A 25,369-nucleotide genomic window follows, 5' to 3' on the forward strand; every position below is an offset into this window, starting at 1 on the left:
GATGCTGTCATTCCTATCTCATCCTTCATCCATCCATCCATCCATTTTTTATCCTTGTTGTCATTTTTGTCTTCTATCTTTGTCCTTGTTGTCATTCTGTGATCTATTTTTATCCTTGTTGTTGTCATTGTGGTATCTATTTTTATCCTTGTTGTTAATTTTGTTATATATTTTTATCCTTGTTGTCATTCCATTCTCATCCTGTTCATTTTTATCCTTGCTGTTGTCATTCCTATCCCATCCTTCATCCATCCATCCATCTTCCCAGGCTTATCCAAAGTCGGGTTTGGGGACAGCAGCTGGAGCAGAGAGGCCCAGACCTCCCTCTCTCCCCGCCACATGGTCCAGCTCTTCTGGGGGGACACCAAGGTGTTCCAAGGTCACCCTAGAGACATAGTCTCATAGTCTCCAGCGTGTCCTGGGTCTTCCCTGTGGCCTCCTCCCAGATGGTAATGCCTTCCCCCAAGAGGCATTCTGATCAGATGCCCGAGGAACCTCATCTGACTCTTCTCAATGCGGAGGAACAGCGACTCCACTCCAAGCTCCTCCCAGATGACCAAACTTCTCACCCTATCTCTAAGGGAGTGTCCGGCCACCCTGCCGAGAAAACTCATTTCGGCCACTTGTACCCATAATCTTGTTCTTTCAGTCACTACCTACAGCTCATGGCCATAGGTGAGGGTGGTAACATAGATTGACTGGTAAATTGAGAGCTTTGCCTTCTGGCTCAGTTCCCTCTTCACCTCGACATATACTTATATTCATATTTATTGATATTGTTATTGTTGCGCTGCTGTGACAAACAAATTTCCCCTATAGGGATGAATAAAGTATTGTCATAACTAAAATGAGTGATAAGTAATCTGAACCGCATTTCCATTTTCTTCTTCTAAACTGATCATTGTGACTGAATCCCAATTTAAAAGCAAATACAATTAAAATTTAATTTTCAAAACATTGCCCAGCAAATTGTTGACGTTTCAATTAGAAATGTGAATTTGAAAAATAAACTGCATTAACAGAAATGCGTTTTTGTTTTCAGAATTTGAAATGAAATGAAAATACAGGATTACTTTTTACTTATCATTTTAGTGCTGAGACAAAATATGCAATTACTGGAAACAGCTTGGACTGCAGCACTGAGACAGCTGAGCATCTTCTGCACTGAGTTCCTTTTAAAAAGAATCAACATTACACAATTTCAATTTTTTGCAGTTTTTTTATTCAATTAATTGTAGCTGTTAATTCCAAATGTATAAAAAAAGAAAGCAGAACGATAACAGCTTTGAATCTTTCAAGTTTTGTTTTTTCATGGCTAGGCCCAATGACTCACAAGCCGTTTGACCTTAATGGGCCTTTGCGGGGACATTTTTCAGGCCGAATCCCCGTCTGAGTCATTGTAGGCTGCAGAGGAGCTGACCTGTTGGTAGATAAAAGAGTACAGGCTGACGTCAGGGCACCGACTGCTACAGCTCCTGCAAACCATGCTGTAGTAACTCTCCAGCAGATCGTACACCTCCCCTGTTGAGGAGAGAAGGACACTGGGTATGGTGGCTGATTCATACAATGGATATCAAGAAAAAGATAAAAAAATACTTTATGCTTTTTCTAATACCGGGTAATTTAATGATCATTTTGACTTGAGCAGGGTTCACTCTTTCAGAGGACAATTTTCGAGGACTTTTCAAGGACTGATGAGGAAAAAAAACATTTGTGTCCTTTTTTTTGTCCGTAAAAGTGTTCTCTATGTTTTAAAGTTTTCTGACACATGCAATGTGGACTTTTCGGTTTTGAAACAAAATCCTAAAAGTACAGTATTTTCCGCACTATAAGGCGAACCTAAAAGCCTTTTATCTTCTCAAAAACCGACAGCGCGCCTTATAATCTGGTGCGCCTTATATATGGATCAATATTGAGCGAGATGGCTACAGTTAGAGGACAAACACGTGAACTTAACATCAATTAATTTAGAGGCGGTTCTTTTGTTTTATGAAACACTTTGAACTGTGTTGAGTTGAGTTGGAATTGAGTTGGAAATACAGTACCATATTGTGAATGCAGTAACTGGTTTTGGGAGTGAACGGAGTTGTGAGAACATTGGTTTGTATTGTATTAATAAAGTTTGACTGACTTATGTGACTGTTTTGTTTACATTCCCTTTCGCCCGCCTCCATTTAGTGGATGCATAACGCAACCCAACCCACTACTGTAGCTTCTATCCTATGCGCTGTTTAATGCAGTGCGCCTTATATATGAAAAAAATTTAAAATAGACCATTCATTGAAGGTGTGCCTTATAGTGCGGAAAATAAGGTAGATACTTTTAGCTTGTTGTTTTCCCATCACGTTGCCATCATTAGCAAATGCAGGACGGTGGCGAGGCTTACCGACACTGATGTTCCTCTGAATGAGGAAAGAGTGCATTTCGTGGACATCTGTCATGAGCTTCCTGTCACCGAAGGTGAAATAAGCCATGTCTCGGCCCGCCTCGGCAGCTGCCAGCATCTGGAGCAGAGCTGAAGAAAGTCTGTGTTAACGCTAAAAAGTTGCAGAACATGTGAAAACTTCATGAAACAGCTATATAACTTATACATATATTTTTTTATTAAAGTATGCCTTAAGTCTGAAAGAACAAGAGGAGGAAACATCATGAGTGTAGCTTTTAAAGCAAAGGTTTAATGCTCAAACATCAACATACTGTTCAAGCCACAGCTTCTGTGGCAGGAACAGTAAAAGGTAGGTCATAAGGGAATTGGTCCCACCCCTACTGAGAACTCTGGATTAGTTATAGAGAAGCCATGTTTGGCCCCAGAGAGCTGTGAATATTTCAAGAGACTGGAAATATGTCCGCTGATTAATGAAGGTTGGGGCACTGGCAAGTTAACAAGAAAAAGTAAACCAACAAAATTTGTTTGTGTTTTTTTTCTCAGAGCCAAATGTTTGCACTTCAGCAGTTTCTCCTGCTGCAGTGTTTCATGCGCTTTCTTCAAAAAATTATGTGACAATTAAAAATGGAGAAGACTATGAGCGGGAACAGAAGGCAAACCTAGGTGGAAAACGGCGTCAGAATTACAAAGCTCTTCCTTGGAGGCATGTCATTAAGCAGACAGTGGGTGAGGGGGGCCTATGGAGGGTTGCACGTTGCTACAGCTAATTAACAAATATGCATGGATGTATATATATTTTGCAGGCACAAAGAATCTTTTGTCAGGCAGGAAAGTAAGAAGCAAAGCGGCTCCCTCACAAACTCTCTGAAGCTCCATGCTCAGTGATAGCAGTGTAAGGCCCAGACAGAGAACTGGAATAGATTGATGGACTAGCGCAGGCGATCAATTTCACTATTAATGAACCATATTAACTTTGTCATTTGATCGATAGGGGGATGGCAATGAATAGGCCTTAAGTAAATGAATGAATTCCTGGAAGACAAATGGATGCCCACACTGATGTGCTGGAGCTGTTCAAGCTTAAATTTATTCTGGCCAAGAGTACAGTTAGAGTGCTGTGTGAACAAGGATCTGATACACAAAATGACAGTAGCCATACATTGGTACTTACCTTTTAGATGGGTGTCACCTCCAAAAACCCCACAGCCCCAATTTCCGGTAGCAACAGCCGCAAGGTTTTGGCTTTCTTGTTCAGGGCGAGCAAACCCACAGAATGCCTTTACAGTGGAGAGAGTTTTAGGATATGAAACATCCACAAAGCACAACCTTGACACAACAAAAACAATACTTGCAATAACAATACACTTAAATATGATAAAGTATTAAAATTATTCGCTTTGCCCTAAATCTTACAAATTGTAATTCCAATTTTTTGGGAAAATCTAAATATTGTTATGCCCAAATGCATGGTTTACCTAACACATGCACAGATAGTTTTCTGGAAGACACATCACAGATAGTTTTCTGGAAGAAATCTGTATATCTTTTTTTTTTTTTCCCATTTGTTTTTTTGACAATTCTCAACATTTCCGCAGTTGGTAATCCCTTGGCAAGTTCATTTGATGATTTTCAAGTTTGTTGGATGCCGTGAGTAAGACTTGGAAGGGAGACAAGTTGGATCTAATTCTGTCTTCTGGGTCCGCCAGTACTAGGAATGAACCAGTAAATGGAGTGAAATTACTACTCACACTGTTGCAGACAATGTGAGCTAATGTATTGGTGTTGTGCGTCTGAGGCATGTTTTTCACACTCAACAGACCTGAAAATGTACAGGGGTTTCTAACTAACATAAGTTCCCTGGTTTCATATGATAAGTATGTGACTTGACAATAAAACCCTGTCCTTTTTCATGAAATGCAGGAAACCGATTTAGTGATCTTAGATCATCTTCCTGTTCTAAACCTGTGGTATGCTATATGACACCCAGACCTGCATTTCTTGCCTTCCAACTGTATATACTATTATGGTGTGAAACAACCAATTCAGTATAGCTACAAACCCCCCTTGACACATCATTCATGGCATGAGATGGTAAGAGATGTAGTTGCTGTAGCCGAAAATATACATATTTAACGTGACATAATCTCTTCTCTCACTTCTACAGATGGGCATTAGATTTGAAGCACCCATATTAAACCTGAGACCTTAGACCGGATTCTGAAACCAGGAGATGTTAAATGAAGGCTCTGAAATCTGAACATTAATTTTGAGATTGCAAATTTAAGTGAATAGTGAAAATGAATAGTGAAAGTGGCCGCCCTCCCCCCCATGACCGGCCATAAATCCAGGGAAAGGGCAGATATGACATTTAGCTGAACAATATTCGAAACAGGATTGATCTTCATGTTGCAGCATTCTTCACATCCTTGTCAGAACTGTCAAACTCCTCCTAGCTTTTAGACAGCGGACTTGACAACATCAACATCTTGATTTTCCATTACAAATGGATATGTCTACCAGAGAGATAGCTGCATATACAGAGGGCTTCACTGTGTGTGTGTGTGTGTTTTTTTTTATATCTGCTATAGAAGGACAATAATTAAGATGAATCTACCTGTGTTACTGTTCAATAACATTTGTTGTGGGCTCAATGGACTAATGAATGAATGGAATTACATTTTGTACCTCCAGAAATACTGCAATCCATCAGTTTGCATTACATGCATTTGATACTGTTCTATTCTCAAATGTTTACACTCAGTAAATAAATCAGGGAAGATTATCATGGCTGACACTTGCGTTACTGCCTATTTCCAATTATCAGCCAAGTGGTTCAAAACTGAGGCCTTCATATTTGTACGAACCAACATTTGAGGAAAAAAACCCAACATATTTACATGTAGGATCAAAGAATAACATCAAAGAGCAGTCCTTCTATGCACACACTTCCTCAGTCATAAATTATATAAACTGCTAATTTGTCAGCAGACCTTTTTTTATAGAAAAAAATGTTCCCTCTGGCGGCGCTCATGAAGCAATTACTAGAACCTGCTTCGCAAGAAGAAACAAAGATGCAGAATAATTGTCAGGGGGGTTTGCTTTGAACCAATGACTGTTTTGACGTCATTCCTAACTTCCCCAGTAAAAGTAAATCTACATGTATGGAATAATAGAGTATTCGTGTTTTTTGGCAAAAAAACACAACCACAGCATCACCTTGTTGAGTTCCCGGTTAATGCTGTCGGGGTGAAACTGGTGAAGGAAGTTCCTGAATTGGAGAGCATCGATGGCCACAATCTCTGTACATCTTCTCTGCCAGTTATCCCTTAAAGAAAAGATGTTTTGTTGGAATCAAGTATAAATTTATTGTCACTGTACATTCACACAACGGAATTTGAGGAATGTGGAATTTTGTAATTAGGGGTGTGGCTACAGAGAAATAATCTAAATGAAATGTTGTAGAATACATGCTTTAGTTTATCAAAGTACTTTTAGAAGTACCCAATGTCTTCAGCCCTCATACATGCTCATACCTGAACCTGAACTCAGTTTCATGGTTTCTAAATTGATAATTATTGATACAAATGTTTAAATTGAAGGAATAGTAGAAAATGTGGCTTGGTAAGGTGTTTGGCCACACTGAACCTCATTTTCAAGGCTCATGTCTCTGAAACTCTACCAAAGGTATGTACAGTAAAACCACAATTTCAGAGCACACTCTCCCATTGGGGCTTTTGATGACATTGGTGGACAATGTTCTTGAATTTAAATTTGGAAATCCGGAATTAAATCATAGAATATGAAACATTATCAGCAATAACAAATCATCCAGTGACTCCTCTAATTATCTATCTTCTCTGAAAGCACACAGTATAAGCAATACATTTCTTCAAACACTTGTCTATATTTTTTTCTTGTATTTGTGAATATTCTGTGGGTAATCATCATGGACAGAGACCATTACCTAAAAAATGCTAGTAGCCAAAGTATTACGCCAAAAGAAAATACCTGGGAACTGTGTCTTCATAGCTGCCGCCCCATTTGAAAGTTTGTGCATAGCCTCTGTAGGTACTGTACTGTTGTGTACCTGATAATTAGAAAGTAGAGACATAAATCAAACACCACTGAAAACGGCTGACATACCACTCCATCTTAAACAAGGCCGGTGTTGATAAAGGCAAATTCCAATTGAATTTATGTTTCATTTCACCACTTCACAGTTAACGGCTGAGTTTTCGAAAAAAAACAAACAAAAAAAACAAAAAAAACACCTATGTCAGGAAAAATATCATGTGAATGCATTAATATTTCACCGGCACAAATGAATAGGTATCAATATTACATTGCTCAAAGGTCTATCTTATTAGAAGGTTTCAAATGAATGTCTAAAGCAATTCTGTCTGACTAATCTTTTCTTGTCACCACGTATTTTTAATAAAAGTATTCCATTTTGCTATTAGTAATATGGGTGGATGGATGGATAGATAAATAGATAGATAGATACACATACATACATACATACATACATAGATCAGTTAGTCAAAATCAGACATTTTACGATTTGATATGATTATGGGCAAGAATTGTACAAAATCAGTATCCAATTCATAGATTCGTAAAATCTAATAAACTAAAAGATGAAATATTGGCGAGGAATTTGTATATCCTTGGCTTTTATATTTAAGGAATATTTCTATTTTGGAATGTAGTAGAAACTGCACAGGCTAACATATTTGCTATGAATTTCATGAAACAAAATTTTCCTACATCTCCGGCTCAAATAATTTCAACATGCATCATTTCTGATACCCCAAGTTCTTATGTCTTTGTCATCAAAAAGCACAAAAATACATTTTTTTTTTTATTTTTAAAGTGAAGCAGCAGACACTGTTTCCTGACAAGAGGGCTTGTTAATATCACACCTGAAAGGAGGCAGCAACTGACCAACAACCCATTGGGATACACTCGATACCCATAAAGGAGGGCGGGGAGGCAACAGCACAGTCAAACAAATGAGGCCACAAATTAACTTCCCATTCATTAGTGCTCATTAGTACCTGGCTGTCGAGACCACTCACTGAGATGCTTCAGGCTGCAAAGTGAATAAACCGTGTGATTAGTCGTGGGGGCTTGGTCAGCAGGTACTAGGTGATGCACATAGCGGGAGGGTATCTCTCGAGCACACTCTACTTAATAGACATTTCATGTATAATCAGCCTACCTCTAGGGTTGGGTGATATGGGAGTAAATTAATATCACAAGTTCAAAGGCCAATTTTTTGTTCAGTATAAATAAATAAAAATATCGAAAAATAATAAAAAAATACAATAAATGCATGATGTAAATAAAAGTTGGGCGCTGCATGGTAGGGTGATATATATACACACACACACAGGCACACACACACACACACACACACACACACACACACACACACACATACAGAAATACATTTACACATATACAGATACATATACTTACCTACATACACATATACATACACGCACACACATATACACATATATATATATACATAGACATATATATATATATATACACACATACATAAACATGTATATACATTCAACAATTTCCTTTGGAATTAATAAAGTTGTTCTCATCTCATCTCATACACACACACATATATAATATATATATATACACATATATGTAAATATACACATATATACACACATATATGTATATGTACAAGCATTTACACACACACACACATATATACATATGTATATATACACACATATATTTATTATACATGTACGTATATATCAATATATTCACACATATTGAAATTCAGCAAGGAATGACCTCAAATGTATAAACCAACTCCCGTTCAAAAGCGTTTGAATAAAAGTGGAATTCAACTCCCCCTCATTACACTGGATACAAAGTTAATACGTGTTCTGCATCTGACATGTGATTTCCTAAACTTGAGCTGAAGCGATGCCTAGCTGTCAACGGGTGTAACCTGAAACTGGCCGTGCGCATGATTCAAACTAATGAATCAATATTTATAACTTGTCCTGTGTACATTTCAATCTATAACGCTTGATGCCTTGTAAATAACGTAGAGCTGCTCAAACTGCATTGTACATATAACGAAAACCTATTTCCAAATGCATGGTTCAGTTTGGAAGCCTTTTATTACACTATCGCTTGTATTCTAATCTAAATGGAGTGATATGGATCCAGAGTAAAATGTCCATGTGGTTGCGGACCAATAAATCAAGAGACAGATCTTACTTTGTGGTGGCTGAAGGAGTTATGCATATATTAAAAAGTGAATAATGTCAGAGCTAATGAGTGCATTACCAGTGTGAAGAGGAAGCAGGATTGAATAAATTGTATCAATTCAATAAGGGGCATTTAAAGAGCTTTACAATCAAAGCATAAGTTGTCTGTTGGAATGTTTCATGTCTTGACCCAACCTTTCTGTGGATTTGTTGTGGTTCCCTTTTCTACAACTGCAAACTGCATCTCTCCTGAGCAGGAAATTTTAATAATCTGTGTTTCCATTCAATTAAACATTAATCATGTCATTTTTGATTTATTAGAATTGAATTCACTGAGAAGAAAAGTATATATTATTTTTTAAATCAGCAAAAAACATTCTAATAACTTATCTGTACTGAGATGTGTCATTGTCCATCCATCTGTGAAACTGTTATGAAGATTGAGTTCTGAAACAATCTGCTAAATCTGAACGAAAAGGAACCCAATGTTTCGATCAGAATTTATCCTGTTACTTTCTGTCCCCAATAACCTCAAGAAAACGCCAAAGGCCAAGATCTATCTTTTGCAGTAAATGCCAATATATTACACTTGTACCACTATGTTTTGGGGCACTTTAAATCCTGAGCTGTTCAAACCTTTTACCTTACTTTTCTTCTTTAGGTACATGCTGCTCTGGTTAAGTTTTCTGTAAAGACCCTAGTTCTGTGTATAAATGGTGGTGGTTTGCACCTTGTTGTGAACAATTTATATTTACATTCCTGGCGATGTATTTTAACTGTTGACTTTTTAAAGAACTGTTCCATCAACTCTTTTAGTTTATGGCATCTTGTCTTTCAGCATGGTTCTAAAGTTTTTGAGAAGTCTGTGACAGATGTATTCGTAGCATCTTGATAACTTCATTTGAAAGTAACTCTGCTGGTCTATAAATCCAGTCCCGCTGCTTGATAATGGCAAGCTTCATCAAATCGCAAGAGATTGAACCAACTGAGATGAATGATAAAGCACAGTGCAGTATTCGTGAATAAAAACTATAATGTCAGGGAAACAAAAAAAAAAACACACAAGCTTCATCCATATTCTAAAAAGGTATCAAATGGTGTATGTTGTAAAATTACTTTCAACGAGACATATCATAGGAGATACATAATGTCAAAATTCAAAGCCTATGTTATGCCTTTGTTGAGAGAATAGAGTCAAATGTTTAATAAATACTAAGAGTAATGATACTGCTCTTATCAGTGAATTATTACAATAAATGTGATCTAAATTAAATTAAAGTATCAACTTCTCAATGTAAAAAAAGATAGTAAAATGGTAACAAAGATGGTAGTATATTAAAAATCAACAATGAACATTCAGCGATATTTTTGTGATGGTACAAATACGACATCAGCCTGGAAAGTATGAAATGTCCCTATCAGATGTCAGGCAGGGCGCCAGGCCTAGTGCTGAATATGGATTGCACTGGACCTTTACCAGCACTAGTGAAATATCAAACTCTATGACCAACCAAATTTACATATGAAAAAAACAACATTCAGGAAAAAAAATAAATTATCCCTTTTCATGCAATTAAAATAAATGGCAATGAGAGGCAACCCAAATATGGCAGTGTTGTGAAATTTAAATAAATTAAATAGTTTTCAAAGCAATGTGCAGGTATCAAAATGTTCCTAAAGGTTATCACATTCATGTGTTAATACATCAAACAAAGTGCCCAATATTAGTATTGGAAGGAGACTTAAAAGTGTCAACAGCGAATTTCAGTGACATGTCTGCAAGTAAGTAGCCTAATTATCAGTTTAACATCTGAATTCTTGTAAGGGTCTGTATATTATCACACTTTTCACTTAGTGAAAATGTAATAGTTATGTTTTAGTTCAACAAGTGACAATGCTTAACAATGATATATATATATATATATATATATATATATATAAACTAGATCCTCATGTGCCACCACACCCTCAGACGACTCCCTCTTCAATCACTATCCATGCTTAGATGTCAAAGAAGAACTTGATGCTGAGTCAACAGAAATTTTACTGTGCTTATATATGATGCTTGCGTCGTGCCTGGATCCTATCTTCTACGATCAATAAATCCCAAGATTTACCCTTGATACTATTTATACTTTTGACCGCCCTGATGGTATCCAGGGATCAAGCAATCAGAAAATTCAATTAGGCTTTGGCACTTTTGCAAATTTCAGTAAGATCCATTAGTTTCACTGCTACATGCCAAAATGCATCACGGGGTAATGTGATTTACCACACAGCCACAATGTAGCTAACGTTCAGACTTTTACAGCAGGGGACAAGAGATACCAGCAGGGTTTAATAAAGATGATGGAATGGAAGAGTCCATTAGTGGAGCAGGTCTGGGGCAGATCTTCAGATATAATTAATTCAGGGCCCCTGTAATAAAGTTAAGTGCTGCACATGAACATGATAGAAAGCTTCCCAAAGAATTCGGAATGTGACTTTGCCAAAAATGCAAGGAATGATTCAGGTGTTTGACTGGATCCTTGCATTAAAAATAAATATATAAATGATTAAATAATGTGTGTCTTTTTTTTCTTGTCTTGTTCTTATGTTCCTGTTCTAATATAATCCATGTGATAATCAAAGTTATGGCAGTTTATCGATTTATGACTATGGGGCATTTGCATTGTATTCGTGTTTCATGGTGAAGAATTTTCAACTAAATTGAAAAATAAACTTGATTAACAATTCTTTATTGTGTTAAAAGGTCCTTCTGAATCACCAGAAGAAGAATTTAGGGACCTGAACTTAAATTAATAACAATAACAAAAGTAATCCTACCAATGTTAACTCCACTACATATCGCATAAAAATACAAGCTGTAACCATCATCCTCAATTAAATGGCTATGTGTTGTCCGTTAGTCAGATGGGAAGTTCATTCCCTTCTTTGAAAGACGGGGGTCTTCCTGGAGTATGTAAGAAATTTTAGAATTTTGCAGTGGTGTTTGGAATAACCCCTTACATTCCTTTTAAAGATGCACTACCTTATAGGCAATGAAATGACAAAGAGGCTATAAATTGACAGTCAGGTACTAATCCACACAAGTGAATGGTAAAAGGAGAAATTGGCCCATTGGCTACAGCTTCAGTTAGCATGCTGATCCATCAGAAAAAACCCTTAACTTTAACTGCTCAAGACAATCATCTGTTTATTAAAACAGAATTACAGAAACCAGAGAAAAGCTGTGTCAAACAGAATGACAAAGGAAAAAGTATTTGGGTTTATACCAGTATACCACATCAGGAGACTATGGGGTTTATATAATGAAGCTGTTGTGTGAATGGAACTGTCCTGTTGACATGCATGCTACTCCAGATGTAAAAGGTTTCACCCCACAACCTCATTCTCCCTTTGTGAACATTTATTTACATTTCTGTAATATTTCTGGTGCTATGAAACATGGAGTTATAGCACCTGAGTCAACTATACGATGAAGATTTTGCTTAAACTGTAGGAATAATTAAGTCCCATCCATTTCTTGTGTATACATGTGAATATTTTTATAAAAATGAATTAATGCATGTTGTGAGTTGCCATGACATAAAGGCAAATGATTGTAAACTTAATTCAATGGATACATTTTTGACAATGTTTTTGTTTCTTATACCTCCATCAGACAAAAGTAAGTAACAGATAATAATAATAATAACAAATATGTTTAGCACATCGTCATCAGAGGTCAATCACGGGCTGGTAACTGCCGGATTATTAATCCCACAAGCTCTTTGGATTTGGCTAATTGGGGGCACATCCCTGGTGGCCTTATTAAATACATCAATCCGGTACTGAACAGCACAATAAAAAGTAAATTATTGAATCAACTATTTCTTCTTCTCTTCAGCTAGGCACCTGTCTAGAATAAAAAGGTTGTGCATTAACAATTTCAGCCATTTACAAAGCTCTAAAATTAACATAACATTGCTTTCATTTTTATCAACTGCACTGGTGTTGCTTTGCATCCCTCCTGACTGTTTATCCCTACATTGCATTGGTTTTCTAACTATTTCATAAAATGCTTTCAAGCAGCAATAATAGAAAAGAAACAAAGTAAGACTGGTAAACAGAAAAAAAAAAACAGACCGGGGAGACAGCAGGGGCCATCAGCCTCCTGCTGGGGCTCCTTCAGTCTAGGTCTTGTTAACGGTGCTCCTAGCCTGTCCTGACCTTGCATGTTGCCAACCCTCAATACTGACATATAGGCAGTGGGAATTACTCTACACAACATCCAAAAGAACAATCAGGACAGGCCAATCTCAGGCTCCTGACTGTTGTGACAGTCCTCGACAGCCAATCAAGAGGAGACGTGTTGTCAAGGACAGATATAGAAAACGGCATAATTGCCACAAAATATTCCACAGCCCCTACTGAGCCAGGATGTAGTAAACTGAAGATCAGCATCATAATAATAACAAAAAGCTCTGTATATCTTCTGACAGGTTACTGGTAAAGCATCACAAAAAATATTTAGTATTCACCTTTTATATGGCGTGCATTAACATACTAATCATGAATAATTGATAGGATGATCATGTAGAGAAATACTAACATTTACCAAGTTGACAAATATAGGAGTACTGACCTGTGATGATGAGACACTCATTGCTATCCAGGGCTTCGGTGAAGAGGCGGGAAACAATAAGCTCGGGGTTTATGAGAAAACGGATTTCCTCTTGAACTAGACCTGAACTGGTGACTCCTCCTCCCACAAACTGATTGGCAAAATCTACCTGAAAATCAATAAAGAGCAGAGATTGGAATTTCTCTCCTTTGAAATACTGCATATAGAAAAGCATCAACTGCACATATTTTTTTAATAAAACAATTCGAGTCAAAGTGCGGTAACTTAAACATTTGCACTCATGAAAGAATGTCCGCTTCTCCTTTTCTATGACAGAATTCCTGACAGACTGATTGGAAAGGTGACCTGAGGTGCTGGCATTACTCAGACTTCTGTCCCCAACGTCAAAAGGATCTCTCCCCAGGAGCAACACTTGAGAGCGCTGCTGCCAGCAGCAAATATCAAAACAAGGCTCTACTCCTACCGTCCAAGTAAACATCTCCCTCCAGCCATGACATGCTCCCAAATTGACTGCTGACAGATGAATGTGATACCTTTAAAACCTTGAAGTTTTTCCACTTTGGAGTGGATCGAAGTGTTACACTGATTTACTGACTCTATTTATGATTCAAAGGAAGATACACATCTCGTTCTTTCATCACAGAGTCATGTGACAACTTGTTGTTTCAGTCAGGGATCAGCCATGTGGAACATATAACTCTCAATTTCAGGACTGACAGTTGTTGCTCATTGGCCTGTAGACAGTCCTGACTAACCCCATCACAACCCCAGGAAGGAGCTGCAAAGGGGTGAGACAAGAGTCTGAAAGCAGATCTCCGCAAACTGGTCACTCAATTCAGGGACAGCGAGCCAGCCTCCAAAGTCTACTTTGACAGGCTGTCAGCACCCCCGCCACCCCAGCAGAGCATCCATCAATCCGGGCAGTGGCAAGCCCCGGAGCTGGTCATGTGTGCTCATCAACTGTCAGCTTGTGGCAACTGAAGGCAAACAAAAGGTGAAAGGCAGAGCGTGCCATTCTGACACTGCGCAGGAAGCATAGCCAACACCAAGAGCAGAGGAAGCTCAGAGGCCTCGACCCCAGTCCCAGAGCACACTCCCTCCGACATGTCACGAGCTCCCTCAAAGGCCTTTTCAGCAGCAGTAAGCATTCTGGGTGAAAGATGCCAGACTATAGTGGCTAAGTGATTGAGAGGAAAAAAAAAAAAGGAGGAGTATCTCTTAAACCAAGATTTCCTTTCTGAAAAAGAAACAGTGTAAGATAAAATCCCTGCAAACCACACTAACAGGTTGCGTTTCAGTAAACAACTATAGCACTTCCCCACATCTGGGTCTTACCTGAAGCATTCCATAACCGTCATCCTCAATGGTCCCTCTGCATGTAATGTGGAGCTTTCTGAGCTGTGTTGAAGAGCTGAAACATTGTATTGTTCCCCAGTTATAAGAGTATAATATCACTTGGGCAACTACATATCAACTCCTTCCATTGTTGTTTCTATGGTAACAGCAACAACAACAACAACAAAACATTTGACTTATCTGTACAAGTAATGTATTTTATATTTAGTGGTCTTATTACACACCTTTCCCAATTTGGAGGTCTATCCAAGCTTTTTCTTGTAAATGTTACAAGACCAGTGGGCTCTGAAAAGCAAAAGAGGGAAAGATAATATGTCTGTGGATTACTTAATGATTGAACAACTCCCCAAAAATTTGAAACAATAAAAACTTGAAAAACTGACACCTACTTTGCTCGGTGACACTTTTAAAATAGCACATTAAGGTTTTCAACTTCTCAATCTTCTTTGAAGAGGACCCTTCAAACAGTCTGTTGGCAAAGAGTGAACATTTAGGGTCTTTTCTAGACATACCTACATTTAATGTTATAAAAAATAGCATGCATTCTTTTCTTTTTAAGCAGGACATGTATGCAGGGCTTCACAGGCTAGTGCCAACTCTGTACTCTGTATAACCACTGCTGAGGAGCCACACGAAGTCCACTTCGGCCATGTGAGTTCAGTCATGCTTTAACTTTTGATATGAATTAGTTCACATCTCACTCAGCTTCCCTTTCAGTCACTGGCCGATTATGTAGGAGCTCCTTCACTGTTGCGACAATGGAGTTGCCCCAGGCTTACCATCACAGTCACACTCGTGCTACTTTCTAGCACTCAAACGGAAATGCAATAGCAAGGGAACCATGGGCCCCTCCTTGGGGATACATTAAGAAGTCTTGTGTTCCTTTTAAGCAAAGGATCCTCAGGACGCACGAGGTCAAGCCTCTTGAAAAAACATACACATACGCACATACAAAGAGGTTGGTGGTGAAGTGGGCAGGTTTGAATGCACAGCATTAAGACCACAATCCATCTACAACCCAAAACAAACTCCACTGCTCGACTCACATGCCACCATAAAGAGAAAAAAAAAAACATGACTGAAATGAAACAGCAAGAAAGGCTTGATGCAGTGAAAGCCCTCTAGGGTTAAAGAAACAAATTCATCGAAGTCAACTCCTGCAATCATTTCTTCTTTTTTTTTGCAGGTTAGCAGCAATTGTGCGTCATGTAGTCCAGAGGGCAAACTCTCTTCAACTTAAGAAAGTCACTGGTAAGAGCAAGCTTTTAGTAATGGTCCTTAGTGAGTATAAAATTAATACACAATTATATAATATCAATATACCCCCCATAGATGTGCAAAAAGCAATGATGTAACTGAGGAACATAATATAAGAGACTCAAATGTGAATGACTGATGGGTAACTACATCCAAAACAGCATACAAAAAAAAAAACATGGAACCTAAAATAAAGACTGTACAGCCCTGACAGTTATGCACAAAGGTCAAATCTAAAAGATCTTAGCCAAATACAACAACCAGTAAATTACACACATACATAAAATTAGCATTTGATAGCTGCCATACCCACCACCAGGAACTGAAGACATGCCTTAGACGTTGGCAAAGTAAAGTGACTCAGCCTTTTTCCTTCAAATCACAACTTAACCTTTGAATGAATGAAAGACTGAGCCTTCTAACAGACTTCTACTGAAAAAAGAATGGCCCTCTACACTGTCATGAAAGCCAATTCAGTCAATGATAATCAAATCTCACCCTTCCATTTAAGTAATTACACTGTGTTGGCAAAAAAGGGGTGGGGCATAACTGAGCACTAATCAGCAAACAGATTTTGCATTACACCATTACAACACCCAAATGGTCTCTTGTGTTTGGACAACACACAAAAAATGTCTTCCCAATGTATATAGTATGTTGTTTTTTTTTTGTCTTTTTCATTAATAGTGGTAAATAACTAATTTGTCAGTTTGTTTTTAAATCACCAAGTTTAAAAAGTAGACCTGATTCAAAATTATGTGTGAACCAAACCAGTCGTGAGATAATCATTGACAGCCCTGTTTTATTATTTTACAACACTAAGCATGAATACCACAGTCCTACTTGACCTGAAGAAGTTGATGTCAGGATAGTTGGAGTACTCAGTCCTTCTTGAGTTCCGCCGGGGGAAGGTGCAGAAGAAGGCGTTGGCAAGCAGACAAGCCACCTGCTGCTGAGACATGGTGATGGAGTGGTTCATGCCTTCCTTGAGGAGGGGTATTGGCTAGAGGAGAGAAAGAGGTAAAACTGAGGAAGGTCATCATAATTTGTTTCACTGGTTCTCCCCTTGTGAGACGTTCAAGGGTGAAACAATTTTAGAGAAACAATTTTAGAGCACTCTGCACATCTTGAATCAGCAATCACAGTGACAATTAAGGTCCGCAAATGCTCCCAATTTAAGCAAATGGTTTATATATAAGCAATGCATTTGCAATTATTTCTTTGACAGTGAGGCCAAATTGTTTCATACAACATAGAGAAAGAGAAATATTTTTTGCATGCAGTTTTATGTTAACTGTTAGACAATTTCACAATTCGTTAGCTGTTGAAAAGTTAGAACAATAAGCAACAACTCATTGTTTCCTATTAATTTCATAGAATATTAAATAAATTCAGATAATCGACTCAGGTCTCAATTCTCTTCTCTATTGATATATTATAGTTTAAATAATAATTAATAATAACATTGAAAATAGGTAAGGCTCAACCAATACAGGGCAAAAAGGTCCTATTTGGGGTTTGATGTTAATGAAAATGCATTATTGTTATGATCATCTTCATTATTACATGAATGTTATCTAGAGGAAATGTATTTCTCCCTCCTTTACAGTTCCAAAAAAAGGTTAAATCCACACAGAGGTGGATTGAGGTTTATCAGGAGCTTCCTCAGATGCCTTACAACAGACATTCGCACTTTACGTTGTTGTTGTTTATTTTTCTAAATTACAAATCTGCTTGTAAAATTTTATTGACTTTGGTTTGATGTATGTGGACGATGTCTCAGTAGTCTCCTATCTCTTGTCTTTGGGTATTTCACAAAAAAAAAAAAAAACTTCTCAAAGTCTCTGGCAAAAAAAATAATTAATAAGGTAATATACATGACACATGATTCAACATAAAATAATAATAACAGGAATAACAATAATACATTTTATTTAAGGCACCATAAAAAAAATACACATTTAAAGGAAACAATACAAATATTAACATTAAAAGTGACAAAGTGGTCTAAAACCTGCAAGCACATACATAAAAACATCTTGCATGGTCCTTTATTGATAAACTCATTATCTAACATGCAAAATAAGACCTTTTAGCCACAAACACACAGCCCTCTGTCACCTATGGACCAGAACAAGATGACCAATAAGTCTATAAAACATCAATAGTTATTTCCCTTGACCCCACTGTTTAACTACCATTGCCCCAAATTATTTGTCTTGTCATTACCTTTGGGATCTAACGTGCATCACCGAGACGCAAGTCATGTCCACTGGTTAGTGATGGCTCTTACCTTGGTACAGAGCTCAGGTGCTCTCAGTGCTAATTGCACCATGTCTGGCAGCAGGGAGCCAAACAGATGTTCCACGGCATCAGGCTCCAGAACCTTGGAGAGGATGAGGTCTGTTTATGTTTGTTGTTCTGCCACAAAACTCAGCTGTGACATTATTAGTGGTTTGGACTGATTAGTTTGATACAAAAATAAAAATTAAGAAGTTTTCATGTGTATCAGAATGCTCAAATGTGTCTTAAATAACTTAGAACTGCCTATGACTAATACAAAACATCGAAAACAACAAGCTCCAAATTACACTGTTTAGAATATGCAAATTTAAATAACAAATATTTGTTTTGGTTAAATGTTGCTGTTGATTTGATTTTGAAATATAGACTTAAATGGACAAACCAAATGAAGGAACAAACACGGTAATATACACTAACCATATTACAGCCCATATTGGCCACTAAACATAAGAATGATCAATCATGGAGCACTTTCATCAAGGTTGCTGAAACATGCCAACTGATCAAACATTCTTTCTGAAAGAAATGCAAATGACCAAGTCAGAGAGGACAGTGTGTTCCCAGGACAAAAGCCTTGACTAGTGATTTAGTCTAGGACATTTAATTTATGGCAAAGGAAGCCTGACTAAACACTGTCATAAGTAATGACCTGCATTACATCATAAACCGCTCCTATGGGCTTAATATATGAAGGCACTTGACAAGGCAAGATAGCAGATACAGCTGAGCTAGAACAAGCAAAGTGCTTTAAATCAGCAGAAGACAGTGTATCAAATCAACTGGACTAACTCTGTGTTACTTGATACAGGTCTATACATCACCGTGCACTGTCAAAGTGTACAAAATAGGGACCTATGAGAATGCTACAGTTTCACCTCAGATTTAACACCAGGTTACCTCACATATCTGAGCAACAAATCAATCTGGCTTAGTGTATCTAGGGGCGTAAGACCATGTAAAAATAAAACTGTGGCATGCCCATAATCGTAAATACATGACGCTTAAAGAAAACAGGAAAAAGCCAGACAGTGTCCATCATAGCTTTTCTGTTATTCATAAGGTGTGTGTGTGCACATAGATGAATATTCATTGAAAGTCACTGGCCCATCACTCCACACCATCCATATCTACTTTCCTCTGACAATCCTTTTACTTTTCTATCCCATCCCATTTTCTTTAAAATTTGAAGATTTTTACTAACAAATATAAAGACTATATTCCTGTGAACTGAACCTGATTAGAATTAAATGTATAACAAGTGACAGAGTTGGGGCTTGGCAAAACAGGTGAAATACCAATTATCATAGTACCCTAGTACCTAAAAGCCCCTTTTGGATCTATATACAGATCAAACACAAAAACAGCCTTCAACAATGAGACATTTTATGCTGCATTCACTGAGGTCAATAATGTATTACACTTTTTTTTTTCCTATATTTACTGAATGCCTTTTTGGGCTTTGGTGTTTTTTGATCATTTCTGGCAAAATAAGTATTTTGGAATTCAATTTGATTTGAATTTTATTTTTGAAAAACACTGAGCTGTTCGATAAAATTAGAAAGAAATAAGTCAGGTTCAAAAAAGTGATGTGTTAGTGATGTGTTAACAACAAATTGAAAAACAGTGCTATTATTTTATTACTAGTTTATGGGCAAATATGCTGACACACATTCACGAATTTATAGCATTATGAAAAAAAGCCTTTAATCTCCAATATCAAACCCATAAAACCATTTTGAAGCTAACCTTACCCTGTAAACCCATTTCAATGTGCCTGATGTTAGAGGACATTTAATAACTGTGTCTTGGCCGATTTGACCCTATCAAAATCTAGCTGAAAGGACAATATTTTGCCATTGGCTACAGCCTCTCTTAACAGGTTTGGATATTATCTAATGACTTTCCCCATTCTAACATGATTTATGACATACATATGGCACACAATTGATTCAACACAATATGGGTGGAGTAAAGCATTCTCTAATGTCAGCCATTTTCATTTCTGACAAGTTACTAAACGTGACCTTTTGCCAGAAGATTAAATTATTTTTCCCACTTTGCCTGTGAAAGGCGGTAACATTCTTCTGTGAAAAACCCATTACTGTTTTAGAGGAAAATGACAGGAACACTTTTTTTCAGTTCCATCTGTAGACAAAAAAGGTTCCATCTATTTTTTTTTTTTCGCTGAGATGTGTGATAATAAATACATGTAACTGATGTATTCTAGACAGTGTCATGTAGCACATTGAGCGGATGTTTGTTACCGTAAAGAAAATAAAGTATTTATATTACGCTTGTGTTACAAGCTCAGGAAAGATTTCTTATATCAACTCATGTCAGAACACAGCCCATCTGGAATATTGCCAACGCTTCATGAACCAGACAATGCTGCAGTCCTGCCTACATTCGCCACACGGGATGACGCAGACCGCATCAAAATCAGATGATGGATGGCCTCTAAACAAGGAAGGAGAAAACAATGAAACTTGCAGCAACAACTAATGAACCGGCTGTATTCTGACAATCATGATAAAATTCCAGCGTGTTCTTTCATGTAATAGGGAGAATGGTGAGAGATAAAGAACATTTCTACTTCGTACACATTAATTCAAATGCTTCATTGTTGTAAGGATAGCTGTGACCAAGACTTAAGATAATTGACTTACAAATACAAATGCACTCACTGGTTGAAAGAGATTCTGAATTTCAGGTGAAACGAAACAAAATAATAGAAAGTAACGTATAAGACTAGAGCTTAATCTGCCACTAAGAATAAACAGAAGAGTTTGGATGACAGGTTTTCAGTTCAATATTAGTGCTAAAGGAAAGACATCAGAAGGGGTACACCACAAGATATCATCTAATAGTACAAACACATACATATTTTTATACTAGCTGGTAAGAGCATTTGATAGTGAAACACCAATTACGCTTATTCTTTAGGGATGTTTGTTTATTTGTTTGTTTAATCTCTAAAGGAAAAGAAAAGACATGTCTAGAGGACTCAACATTAAGTAGTATTTTTTAATTTCACAAAAATACAATTCTTAACATTTTGGACTATATGAATTGTACTATTTAGTTTGTTTTAGCTTATTTATCCTATCAAGAATGCCTGACCCTGTAAGTATAATGTGTGATATAAAACCCACTCTCACAAAAACTTCAAAGGCAAATGTTTTATATTAGTCTACAAAATATGGCATCATGTGTGCTAATTGTTTTACTAGACACTCGCAGTAATTTATTCCTACACGCACAAATTAAAATGCTACAAATCAGTGGCCCATACTGGAGTTAGAATTCTAATCACATGGCGTCAATGCCAAAGTAAATCTAACTCCTACTGCTGAGAGTGAAAATACATAACTGCTTTGTCTGCCAAGAAAATTACAAAATCACACACACACACGTATATATATATATATATATATATATACACACACACACACACATATACATACATATGTAAACAAAATTCACAAATAGAGAGCAAACTGCACTTTCTTTGACCCACACTCTATGAGCAGCCTTTCATTTGTTTATGAAACCTGAGTATGCAACAATATGAAACATTTTATAAAGCATTAACCACCAACTGATGTTTGTATAATCATGTATGGCTGCATTCCAGCAGCAATCCAGTTGGTTCCCCAATTAGTACATTTGTTTTCGAAAACACTTTTATTTACATATTTATTGTAAAATAATTGAAAGTAAAGAATGAGGATAGATTACCTTTGTGCAGTACAACTGTAATGCTGTAAAGTCCCATTTCTTGGCATGTGAGGCACAATATTTCAATATTGCATTCTGTAAAAAGAAAGAATAAATATTATTTAAGTATTAACACACACACACACATAAATATATATTATATATACATATATATATACATAAATATATGCTTAGCTTTTCGAGGTTAGTTAGTCTATAGCCAGTGCTGTATGTTTCACTAAAACCAAAATTTGCCCCGTATCAAAATTCTGACGGATGCAGTGACAGTGTGCCATCTTGTGGCATAAAATTGTAACTGCAACTATGAGCTGAAAAGGTCATTGCATGACACTTTCAAAAACTGAAACTTTCCTTAAAGTCAGTCGAGCTTGTAAATTCCTTGTTCAAAGACTCCTTGATCAGCTCCCATCGACTCTGGTTCTGCAGCTCCTGTGTTTCCTGTGGGAGCACAAACTGTATTTGGTAAATCCCGCTCTGTTGTTGCTCAAGTTTTGCATAGAGGCTTCCATCAATCATGGTCACACAATGCAGTGGTTCAAGCATCAACTTTTTTCAATTGTGATTTATGCTTGAACTATAAATCAAGGTAGGTGTCTGTGCTGGTACTAATTACTTTTTGTTGTCAATAGGCACCCTATGGAAATAATTAGGTGAACACATTCTGACCGTAGGAATGTGTTCACCTAATTATTTGCATATGGTGCCTATTAACAAAAAGTGAATGTAGATGTACGTAAATGTAACCTGAAAAATGACTAATTCAATTCCATGTTACTTTATTTAACTTAACATCCAAACGGGCAGTAGAAACACCCTGAACAAGACTTCAATCAGATACACAACAATACTTGTTAAGTTATCCAGAATCAATCCGCTCAGCCATCATGTGTGTTCATATACTTGATTTGCAAAACATTCATCTACTACTGACAAGCCATTACCTTATCTTCAACAGGAAATAGGTTCCTACTGGAACAGGGCATTTTGACATGAAGATTGTCCCACGTGTCCATAAACTTCACAGGATATGGGACGTTACCAGGAATATCCGTCTGTCAACCGAATTAATACAGTTGATGTTAACAAGAACCAAATAGGCATATAACAAGCGTAAACCTATGACAACTTCCATTTCCAAAGTATCATAACATCATCAAATTAAGATTTTCAGAGGATTATGATGGTGCATGATGACAGATTGCCTTTTGCATTTTAATTATTCTTCAACTCTAACCAATTTAAGATAAGGTAAAACCGGGCTTGTGATTTTTTTTTTTAGGTTTAGAATACTAGATTTGTGAACATACTACTTTTCTATCCAGACATTTTTCTCAGTAAATGTCTATACTAATTGCTGGAAGTGTCACATCCTAAAACTAGTCTTTGCAACAGCCCACAAACACATTACGGCATGTTTCTATGGTTTAAGTACTGTAAAAAAAAATCTCAAACCCTTATCATCACAGTGTGCCGGCCAGGAAAGTTCTTCAGCGGAGGAAGCGGTCTTCCACACTCTGGCATTCTCTTCAGCTCACTGATTGGTGTCCCTAGCCAGGTAACATCAACAGAGCTATTTCCCTTGTTCACATCTTGTTCCTCTGGAGACGTATCAGGCCCGGATGAGAAGGTCTTTGAAAAGAAGTCTTTTATTGTGGTACTGTGTTTAACAATGCCCTTTGAGTTTGTTGAACATGAGGCTGTTTCTTCTTCGTTTCCATGGCTATTATTGTGCGCCAGTCTCTCCATTTGCCTACTCTCTGTAGAATGGTCCATTGTGGGTATCACTTCCTCATCTCCCTCCAGGTCTTCTGGTGTCAAGGGCTGCGTGTCTTCATCAGAGCCCAGAGATTGACCAAAGGAACTTTGATCATCAATCATTTCTTTGCCCTCTTGGGTATGGCACAGTTCATCTTTACTTGGATTAGGGGGGTACTTCACCAACCATCTTTCAAGATTATTTGTCATCTTCTGTTGCAATATAGGGCTGACTTTATGGTAGGATCCTTTGGTTTTCACACCTCGCAAGCCACCACTTTTACGCTGTTTTTCCATCTTTGTGCTGTTTTGTCTTTCATGAGGACATATTTTTGAGACTGAAACAAAAGAAGACTCATTAACAAGAATATTGTCAACAATTATCCAGAAAACACTTGAATTGAATTAAATTACCTCGAGAAGATGAGCTGGACGATGAGGTCTTGGCTCGTTTTGATAAAGGTTCCAAGTCTGTCAGTGCACTCATTCTACATAGGGAGAAAGACACTTCTGAGCCTTATCATGAGTTTTCATTTTGAGACTCAAATGCGTTCTTGCCATGAATCGACACTCAGTAAACTATAATACTCACAATACAGCTTGAGCTGAAACAACGAAAGAGATATGGTTTGTTTTTATCCAGACGTGTTTCCTTTGGAGCCCTTTCTTCAAAAGGTGAGCAATTTGCGAAATACCAAAACCATTCATGGCTATTTTACGAGATTACATGCCATTGCTTTAATTGTATTTGAGCAACGTTACCTTGTGCAAAATGCTGTTTGTTAGTAGAACTCAATATGGTCGAGGCTCTCCGCTTAGTATGTAGCTGGTTATTGTTGATAACCTATTCGGACACGATTCACAGCCAATTATATCCAGACCAGTTAGCTTATATGCTAATTCGCTATGCACAACACTGGAAGGCAGTCCGTTAAAATGGATCAAAAGAAAACAAAATACAAAACGTCTTTCAAGTGACGCGACAGAAAATGAATGTGCACACTCACAATTTTCTACTACAATATACGTCAACAACGATCGTAGGAACGGACTAGTATATCATTTTGCGTTAAAGCGCACAATGTTACTCGTATCAACAACTGAACGCCAAAACACTTCCGCTTGAGTGACGAAATGTCACGCAAGATAACGCGATATTTCCACATCTCACGCATCCGTAAAATCAATTTTCAGAATAGTAGGTCATCATTATTATTATTATTATTATTATTATTATTGTTATTGTTGTTGTTGTTGTCATTGTTGTTGTTGTTACACGTTTTACCAGTGCTTGTCCTATTCACAGTGATATCAAGTTGACTTTCCCGTGTGTAATTCATCTCTGAGACATCAGATTTCTCTCACTTTAGATCAGATGTCGATCAAAACGTACCCCCTTTTGTTTTTCCCTACTTGGCAGTACCCACAGATTTAAGTGTATCTGCAGGAAGACGTCATTGTATGTTTATATGCATATCATGCTTCTAACAAGTGCTAAAATAACATAAGGGTGGAAGATCAGACTTGGCACAGCTGAGGGCCACCTTCAAACAACTTTAATTGTTAAAATCATCGCTTAAACCAACAACACCACTTACACCACCTCTGCCGTTTACTTTAAATGTTAAATCTCGTGGTGCACCTGTGGTTTGCCGCGCCCACAGTGACGCACCTGCACGGTGGAGTGGCGCAAAC

At 37.4% G+C, this 25,369-nt stretch overlaps 1 protein-coding gene across 2 annotated transcripts; it reads right to left on the reverse strand.

The window, feature by feature from the left end:
* Positions 1 to 1,199: 1,199 nt before the first annotated feature.
* Positions 1,200 to 24,777, reverse strand: LOC147215217 (poly(ADP-ribose) glycohydrolase). 2 transcript variants are annotated; one of them, XM_086139799.1, is made up of 17 exons: positions 24,437 to 24,777; positions 24,089 to 24,162; positions 23,372 to 24,012; positions 22,861 to 22,971; positions 22,271 to 22,357; positions 21,920 to 21,994; positions 18,171 to 18,263; positions 16,726 to 16,880; positions 15,010 to 15,089; positions 14,845 to 14,905; positions 14,600 to 14,675; positions 13,265 to 13,412; positions 6,395 to 6,473; positions 5,603 to 5,711; positions 3,558 to 3,663; positions 2,387 to 2,515; positions 1,200 to 1,521 (listed from the first exon to the last, which is right to left on the reverse strand). In XM_086139799.1, exons 2-17 carry the CDS (start codon positions 24,159 to 24,161, stop codon positions 1,373 to 1,375), a joined length of 2,172 nt encoding a protein of 723 aa, XP_085995925.1. In that variant the 5' UTR covers position 24,162; positions 24,437 to 24,777; the 3' UTR covers positions 1,200 to 1,372. The 2 variants fall into 2 exon arrangements, with proteins under 2 accessions (XP_085995925.1, XP_085995924.1); XM_086139798.1 differs by having other exon boundaries at positions 24,267 to 24,777.
* Between the last annotated feature and the right edge of the window lie 592 nt (positions 24,778 to 25,369).

Source organism: Fistularia commersonii, chromosome 32 (genome assembly GCF_037954325.1).
Source record: "Fistularia commersonii isolate RoL2024-O1a breed Wild chromosome 32, RoL_Fcom_v1.0, whole genome shotgun sequence".
NCBI lineage: Eukaryota > Metazoa > Chordata > Actinopteri > Syngnathiformes > Fistulariidae > Fistularia > Fistularia commersonii.

Bases quoted from the DNA above. Each gene is read 5' to 3' on its own strand.
- LOC147215217 (XM_086139798.1), bottom strand. From the start codon at position 24,382: ATGAATGGTTTTGGTATTTCGCAAATTGCTCACCTTTTGAAGAAAGGG. The intron at 22,972-23,371 runs GTTTGAGATTTT...TTCGGTTGACAG, and splicing joins GGCACACTGTGATGATAAGG to ACGGATATTCCTGGTAACGT. The intron at 5,712-6,394 runs GTATTTTCTTTT...CTTTTCTTTAAG, and splicing joins TATGAAGACACAGTTCCCAG to GGATAACTGGCAGAGAAGAT.